This window comes from Crocodylus porosus, unplaced genomic scaffold (genome assembly GCF_001723895.1).
Source record: "Crocodylus porosus isolate Cpor-Errol unplaced genomic scaffold, CroPor_comp1, whole genome shotgun sequence".
In the NCBI taxonomy this organism is placed as follows: Eukaryota; Metazoa; Chordata; order Crocodylia; family Crocodylidae; genus Crocodylus; species Crocodylus porosus.
Genome location: NW_017728927.1, coordinates 1524302 through 1533189, shown reverse-complemented (window position 1 = coordinate 1533189; position 8888 = coordinate 1524302). Strand labels below are relative to the sequence as shown.

General features: G+C 45.9%; 1 protein-coding gene across 4 annotated transcripts in view; it reads left to right on the top strand.

Moving 5' to 3' along the window:
* The window catches only part of LOC109314850 (acyl-coenzyme A synthetase ACSM3, mitochondrial-like), a 35313-nt gene that overhangs the window by 25435 nt on the left and 990 nt on the right, over nt 1–8888 (top strand). For 3 of the 4 annotated variants that reach the window (XM_019542190.1, XM_019542192.1, XM_019542191.1), the window contains 4 exons: nt 623–724; nt 3297–3424; nt 7153–7252; nt 8312–8431. In XM_019542190.1, the coding sequence (XP_019397735.1) occupies nt 623–724; nt 3297–3424; nt 7153–7252; nt 8312–8431 (450 nt within the window). The remainder of the gene's footprint in view (nt 1–622; nt 725–3296; nt 3425–7152; nt 7253–8311; nt 8432–8888) is intronic. The other variant, XM_019542193.1, reaches the window with a different exon arrangement.

Below are 8888 nucleotides of genomic sequence, written 5' to 3'. Positions count from 1 at the left end.
TGCGCTGGGCCCAGCCCTGCAACAGCAGTTGTGGGGGAGGCACCGGGCCTGGCCCTGCCCTGCCCCACCCCACCCCAAAACAGCAGCCTGAAATGGCAGGGCCACCAGCCCCACAACAGCAGCAATGAGGGTGGGAGGCGTGCCAGGCCCAGCCCCAAAATGGTAATGGGGGGAGGTGCCAGGCCCTGGCCCAGCCTGGCAACAGTGGGGAGAAGCCCGGCCCCAAAACAGCAGTGGCCCCTGCATGTGTGCTTTGGTGTGGGACAAACTGCCCTGCTTTTGGGGAACTGCCCTTTCCCCACTCTTCCTGGCCCACTGGAGGAGCCAGGGGACAACTAAAGGAATAGAGACACTGGCCAGCAGCCAGCATCTCCCAGGAGGACCAAACCTCCATGTCTGCTGCTGCACGCTCTTCTCATGTGCGTTACACTGCTTTTTTCGCATTTTATTTTTTTCCCCCTACCAGGATTTCCTAGTAGCAAAATTTGCAGTACAGGGCACATTTTAACATTCCAAGAGTGTGGTTCGTGGCACTGCAGAGGTTTGCTGTGCCACAGACCACATGTGTCTGCACATCTGGCTGCAGCCCAGGGTAATTAAACTGTATTCTGTTTGGCTTTAGATTATAGATGAAAATTGCAACATTCTGCCTCCTGGAAAAGAAGGAGATATTGCCATCAAAGTAAAACCTGAGAAACCCTTTTGCCTTTTCACAGGATATGCAGTAAGTCTCTCTACAAAGTTAAACTGCACACATATTAAAATCTTTCTTTATCCCTTAACAAACAACTTGAAAATCCAGGTACTTTGTAAAATCTGGATTATTTTTTCAGTGGCTGAAATTGCAGACATCTTTATTATTATCATCACAATTATTGTTGTTGTGATAACGTGCCCATGTTCCTCTCCCATTGTGCCATTGTACCAACACCCAAAAGATGGTCTCTGCCTCGGCACTTTCTTACAGCCTAAATGCTAAGAGTCCTTCATGCACATCCTATCCCACAACAGACTGCAAAACAAAACACTAAAGCTATATAGATAAAGAAAGAAAAGGAATTAGGAAGTAAAAAAAAATGTTATGAATTTTAAATTCCTGTTCCAGCTGGCCACCGAGAGGTGTAGGCTTTCACACTACCAGAGATACCAGAGATCCTTGTCAGAAAAAGGAAGATGACATGCTATGGAAAAACCAAGAGGAGCTGTACTAGACAAGAGATGTAAAGAGGCAGGAATTAGAGCTGGTGACACTTCCAGCAAATAGTAAATTAACTGAAAAATATATTTTTGGTCATCCCAAAACAGTGAATTCAGGTTGAATTTCTTGAATAGAGTTAGCTGGAAACACAATTTTCAAAAAAAACAAAAAGCCAAACACAAGATTGTATGCAAAAGAGATGACTTTGGACAATCTTATCTAGCAGTCAGTGACCAAGGATATCAACAAATTAGACAAATTAAATATCTAGGAGCATTATTACTAATAACTGTTCGATGAGGGGGGAGATCAGGGTATGGGTACAGAACAGGAGAGCCTACACTTTTCACTGCAGTTAATTTTAGCTCCAAGTAAATGGTGGGAAAGAGCAAGCTACACTTATACAAGACCACGATAACTGATATGGAGGTGAGATACAGGCACTTACTAAGGAAGAGAGACAACTCAGTATCTCTGAAAAGAAAGTATTTCAACTTTTAGGAAGCCAGTAAAAAAAAAAAGTGAAGTGTGTAAAAGGTAATCTAATAAAGAATAGAAAGAGTTCTATGAAGAGCTGGGTTGAAAAACTGCAGTGGAAGCCTAATAACTTTCGTGGGCAGGCCATACACTTAAGATGTCAAAAGACAAACTAGCTATGGATCTCCTGGAAGGTCACTTCTATGATGTTCAACCTATGGGCAACCAAGGGGAAGGTGGAGGGATAATACTGAGCAAGACATAAGGGTTTTTAATGTGAGTTATCAGAAAGCGGTGGAGGCAAATTGTGCTAATGGCCAATGCCCTGTAGGGTCTCTAGAGTTAGGGAGTAGTTGCCCCAGCTCTTACTCAGTAGCTCAAGTGATTAGAGTACTTACTCAGGCCTCTGGAAGACTTTAATTTAGTTTTCTCCTCTGATAGATCTCCCATGGGAGAGACCTGCCTATCAAGCTATATAGGGCATGAAGTGGATCCTTGGTCTTTCAGCTTCAAGTTGATCTGCCTTAAACAATTATTAATATTCATTGAGACAGGAACTGAAACCCAGAAGCCCCACCTCTGAGGTGGATGTCCTGATTATCAGGCTAGTAAGAAATATTCTCTAACTCTGTGTCCAGTAGTTATTTAAGGTATTATAAAGTAGCACAGCGAGCAAGACACTCCCCAGAAAACCTTGTAAGAGCATTCGTCTGAAAAGGCAGAGTGGATTTAACCTTATCAAGTGGAACATTTCCTACAGAATTGGATTATTCACTTTGACAAGAAAAAAACAGAAACATTTAATTTGCATAATACTTTTTACCTCAACTACTGGAGACCAAATTGAAGCTATCAAGTCCTGCTGTGATTTAAAACAAACAATAGCCAGGCCATTCCAATGCTGCTGCAAGCAAGGGAGAGGAAACTATACAGTGTCTAACCAACACTTTGCAGTCAAGTCCAGGAGTCAGGTTAATTAACTTTGAGCTATAATTGAGATATATTATATACCGTTCTTTTTTTTTTTAGCTGGGTAAGTGGAGTCAAGACTTTTCTGGAGCTATAAAGGGGCAGAGATAAAAAGGTAACTAAGAGTTGGGCAGTCACTCCAAAATGAACTTAAAACAATACATGTAGGAATAACCCAACAAAGTCAAACAAATTCTCCACTCCACTGTGACTGTGCATGTCAAGACACAGTCCTCCTCAACGGTTCCAGAATGATGAGGCAAGATGTGCATTTTGCATGGTTCACTATAATTAAAAACAGTTTTTAAAAGTCAATCAGAGACCTGAGCCCTGGCATTTCCCAGCTGCTGAATTTTACAATTTTTAGTTCCTGTTTTATGAACTCTGTAGTAAATCCAGGATTGTGAATAGGGACAGCATATGAATAAAATGACCTTTGATTCTTTTTTTTAAACGGTCTGGTATTTTAAGGCAGATTGCCACGGCATGGACTAATTTAAAACATGGCGGGGGTTTTGTCGTATTAAATTATGGGGGGGATATATATTAAATGCTGAAATAAGTGTCATATTTCATTTTTACATAAATTAGAAAAAAATCATTTATTTGCAGGCAGAGTAATGTTTGTCAAATGCAATTTAACATTTACTAGGACGAGCCAGAGAAAACTGATTCTACAATACGTGGCAGTTTTTATATCACTGGGGACAGAGGGCTTGTGGATGAAGATGGATACTTCTGGTTTGTTGGAAGAGCTGATGATGTCATCAATTCTGCTGGGTAACAATTTATGCTTCACATTGCAATGTTAAACTCAAAGCAAGTGTGTGGTAGGCCACCTGATGTGTCTGCCACTTTGAGCTGAAGGGGGAAGGAGTGTGGCAGGGCACTAGATGTGCCTGCCACTCTGAGAGGTCAGGCAGCCTGCTGAGCCGCTGGCAGGTGGGGTCAGGCCTAACTGGAGAGTCAGCTGACTGGAAAGCCAAAGCTAGGCCTGAAAGGGGGGGGTGTCACCTGATTATAAGGGAGTATCTTGATTGGAGAAGGACTGGGTGTACACAAGATATAAGCCCAGACCCCGAGAGCAGGGCTGGCAGTAACATCTTGGGAGCTGGGATAGGGACGTCCCCCAGCAGGAAGGCTGCAGCTCCTGACCGTCAGCAAGGAGAATGATATCTGGAGGTCTGAGTAGGAACTAAGAGGATGGAGGAGGATCGTGGGGACTTAGTGTGGGGTCAAGAGCCCTGAGATGGGGGCTGAGAGTACATGGGCCTGTTGAGGGGCAAAGAAACCCCTAAGGGGAGGGCTGAGTGCCTGGGCCCTGTTGAGAGGCCTAACAAGCCGAGAGAGAGGCTGAGTGGCACAGGGGCCTATTGAGAGACCAGGCAAGTCCTGGGAGAGGGGCTGAGAGTTGGTGGGCCTATTGAGGGGCCAGGTGAGCCCCGAGAGGGGCGAGTATCTGAGGGAAACTCATGAGCAGGGCAGAGTACAGGGAGTCTTTTGAGGAGTCTGGATGTGCCCACAGAAGAAAGGGGCTATGTAGCCAGACCTATGGAAGACTCTGAACCTGCAGAAAGAGAGTGTGACCCATGGAGAGGCCCAAGTGGGTGGACCCACAGAGAGGAGAGGGCTGACAGTTCAAGAACAGACCCTGGGAACCTTGATTGGCCTATGCTGGGGCCAGGGCCCAAAGGGTGAGAGAGCCCACCACGAGAAACAGCCAGAGCTGGGAGAGCCTGGAGTCCCAACTCACCTGGAGGCAGGGCCAGGGTGTAGAAAAGGCATAAAGTTCCTTGTGTGGCCACAGCCAAGAGAGAGGGGTCAGGAAGTGCGTACGCCAGGGTGACAATGGCTAGTAGGAGTCTGAGGGTGGGTTGAGGCCAGGAATTTCATAGATTTCATAGACATTCGGGCTGGAAGGGACCCTGGAGGATCAGAGTCCAGCCCCTGCCCCATGGCCAGGAAGTCAGCAGGGATCATAGGATCCCACCAAGATAAGCATCCAAATGTGTCTTGAAGGCATTTAAAGTGGGTGCTTGAACTGCCTCCGGTGGCAGTCTATTCCAAACCTTGGGGGCTCAGACAGTAAAGAAGTTCTTACTTATGTCCAGCCTGAATCTGTCTCAGAGGAGTCTGTGACTCTTTGATCTTGTCATCCTTTGGGGCACTCTGGTGAACAGACGTTCACCTAGATCCTGATGAGCACCCCTGATAAACGTATAGGTGGCCACCCGGTCACCCCTGACCCTGCGCTTTTCTAAGCTGAAGAGTCCCATGGCTCTCAGCCTCTCATCATAAGGTCTGTTTTCCTGACCTCTGATCATGCACGCGGCTCTCCTCTGCACTCTCTCAAGCTTCTCCATGTCCTTCTTGAATTGTGGAGCCCAAAACTGGACGCAGTACTGCAGCTGTGGCCTCACCAAGGCTGAGTACAAGGGGAGAATGACATCCCGGGATTTGCTTGAGAAGCATCTATGGATGCAAGCCAGCATTTGGCTTGCTTTACTAGCCGCAGCATCACACTGAAGGCTCATGTTCATCTTGTGGTCAAACATGACCCCCAAGTCCCTTTCATCTGTAGTACTAAACAGCATAGCACTGCTGAGCCAGTAAGCATGCTGCAGATTTTTCCTCCCAAGGTGGAGAACCTTGCATTTTTCGGTGCTGAACACCATCAGGTTCTCATCTGCCCATTTCCTGAGCCTGTCAAGACCTGCCTGGATCGCCCTCCTGTCCTCAGGTGTGGATGCGTTACCCCGGTTTGGTGTCGTTGGCAAACTTGGCCAGTCTGCTTCTGACACCAATGTCCACATCATTGATAAGATGTTAAGCAGTATAGGCCCTAGGACAGAGCCTTGAGGGACCCCACTGGTGACTGCACACCAAGACAATTGGCTTCCATCAACTACCACCCTCCGAGTCCTAGAGCCAATTCCCCAGCCAGCAGATCGTGGTGAGGTCAAGGCTGCAGTTAGCCAGTTTTGCCAAGAGGTGATCATGGGATACCAGATCGAAGGCTTTTTTAAAGTCAAGATATACAACATCAATCTCTTCCCTCTTGTCCAGGTGATAGGTCACCTGGTCGCAAAAGGAAATGAGATTGATCAAGTACGACTTACCTGCAACAAACCCATGCTGGGTATCCCTCAGGATATTGCTGTCAGGTAGTCTATTAAGGATGGCCTCTTTCATAATCTTTTCCAAGACCTTCCCCAGGATAGAGGTCAGGCTGATGGCCCTGTAGTTTGCTGGATCTATTTTCCTCCTTTTCTTGAAGATTGGCACAACATTGGCCTTCTTCCAATCTTCAGGCACTTCACCAAAGCACCAGGAGTTTTCAGAGATCCATGCCAGGGGCTGAGTTAAGATGCTTGCCAGCTCCTTGAGTACCCTTGGGTGTAAACCATAAGGGCCAGCTGACTTGAAGGTATCCAGCCTGTCAAAGTATTCCTTCATGAGGTCAGCTTCAATGGACGGCAAGGAATCTCCCTCACCCAGGCCTCCCTGACCCACAGTGGGCAGGGGCATCCCATGGGACTGGTGAAAAACTGATGCAAAGTACCCATTTAGCAAGTTGCTTTTTCATGGGCATCATTGTCAGTTGTCCCATCTAGTTTAGCAGGGGTCCAATGTTGCCCTTGCTTTTCCTCCGGCTTCTCACATATCTAAAAAAAGGGACTTTTTATTGTCCTTGATATTTGTAGCTGGCTAGAGTTCCACCACACCCTTGGCTTTCCTGGTTTGCTCTCTTCAGGTCCAGACCAAAGCACAGTATTCCTCCAGTCCTCCATCCTTTATAGGTCTTCCTTTTAAGATGCAGGAGGTCTGCCAGCTCCTTGGAGAGCCAGGGGGGCTGCTGTGCCCTTTTGCTGCCTTTCCTCCAAGACGGGATGGACTTTGCTTGCACATCCAGGATTGTTCCCTTGAGGAGCAACCACTCAGCCCTTAGCCAGGGAAGGCTGAGACCACAGGGGTCCAGCAGCCCAGGTAGGGGCAGGGAAGATCAGGACCGCATGGGCCCAGAGGCCCAGGGAGGGGCCAGGGAAGGCTGGGACTGCATGGGTCCAGAGGCCCAGTGAGAGGGGCTTGAGCGAGTACAGTGGGACCATAGGGGTCCAGCAGCCCAGTGAGGCATGGGGTGTGGTGCAGGGGTGGATTTGGAGCCATGTAATTTGCCCTTAAGGCTCAAGGTGCTATCCAGGGGGTACTGTTACAGAATGGGGCTCAGCAAGGGGCCTAGGTGCATGTACAGGTTGATGGGGGTTTGGTGGAACCCGGCCATATGAAGACCTGTGGGCAGCATCCCTATTATCATATTTACTAACAAGGTGTGGCAGGAAAGATGGAAAGGTTCTCAAGAGACAGAACAATGCAGTCATAGAGCCTCCAGGGAAATGTCACAGCTGTCCCTGGGATCCGACCCTGTGACAGCGATACATGTACAGCTGTGTTCATTTGCACTTTATCAGGTACCAAATGTATAAAACAGCCTCTTCTTCATTTTAAAGATACCGTATTGGACCATTTGAAGTCGAAAGTGCACTGACAGAACACCCAGCAGTGGTAGAATCAGCTGCTGTCAGCAGCCCAGATCCCATCAGAGGAGAGGTAGTGTGTGTGTGTGTGTGTGTGTTAACACATACAAAACTGAGCCCTAAATGGAACCTTGATTCTCTATCGGCTTCTACAAACTGTTTAGCAGTCATATCCATAATACAGGCAGTCCTCGACTTGCAACATTTTGAGTTACAATGTTTCACACTTACATTTATAAACTGACACCCTGTTTTAACTGTATGACATCAGTTTTGACTTTACAATGCTTGATCCAGTGCAACGCCATGCCAGCGAACAAGTTCACTGCTACACTTATCTCCCTGGAGAACATCTGTCCAAACTTCCTTGGACACTTTTTTTAAGAAAGAAGACCATACTCCAGGAAAACCTGCAGCCAAGACTCCTGAGAAGACTCCAGTCAAGAACCCTTCAAAAAGTCCAACCAAGAGCCTTTCAAAAAGTACAGCAAAGTCACCTCAAAGAAGTCCTTCCAAATCAATGATTGCTATTTTACATTAATGTAGCTGTATTACTATACTTGATTGAGTACAAAATTCTGGGGTATTTTTGGTGAAAATAGGATATCAGGCCTTGGTTCAGGAACCAATCCCCATGTATAACATTGTTTCTTATAAGAAAATTGGTTCCCAGTTGCAACATTTTGATTTAAGACACAGTTTTCATGAACCAGTTGTGTTGCAAGTCTGAGGACTATCTGTATTTATCTGAATACAAGGAAATACTTTGCACAGTGGAGTACAGTGTCCTATAGTTTATATGGTGATACAGTAAATAGCAGCTACATTTTTGTCTCTATGTTTGTGCAGCCAAAGTGCTTATGATTTTTCCTGCCAGGACTTGCAAACACTTTAGGTTAAAATTGCATATTGAAGATAAGGTTGGCTTCAGTTTACTTCTTTTTATACATAGTACACATACAGGTGCTGTGCTCTAGATAAACTGTCCATACAAGCCTTACCTGAGCAAAGTGTTCAGCGCCTGCCTGTAAATTAGTGACTTTATAGTTTGTCGCAAATTAGTTTTGTTAAACGTTACAATCCCTGTACTTTATTACAGGCACTTAATTTCAGCAGTGTTTCTTTTTTCAAGGTGGTGAAGGCCTTTGTAGTTTTGGCATCTGACTACCTTTCGCAAGATCCAGAAGAACTGATCACTGAGTTACAGGACCATGTAAAGAAAGTCACTGCCCCATACAAGTATCCTAGAAAGGTAAATGTTCAAATGGGCAGGGATTTTTGACAAATACATTATAATCACTCAGCAGTGTGGAAAGGGAAGTTCTGCATATATGCACTTTATTGTATTCCCACATCTACATTCATAAGAACCTAGCAGAGAAGAGGTAGGCATTATGGAGATCACTGAAGCAGAAATCCAGATCTGATGAACAGTCACAAGGCATCCCTGTGTAGCCATATACTGGTATATTGGCTCTATAATAGTTGGTGGCAAGCTATTTGTCAGTACTGCACCACCAAGCATATCACTGTAAAGATGAGAATTGTGGAAAAGCTGGAGAGTTTAGCGAAACAAGAAAGTCCAAATAACCACCCCAAGAAGTTCCTAACCCAAGGAACAGAATATCTTAGTTACATAAAGAATCTAATATTTTATATAATGGAAATATCTAGCAATGGGCCCCCCAAATCCCGGGCAGGGCCCCCCT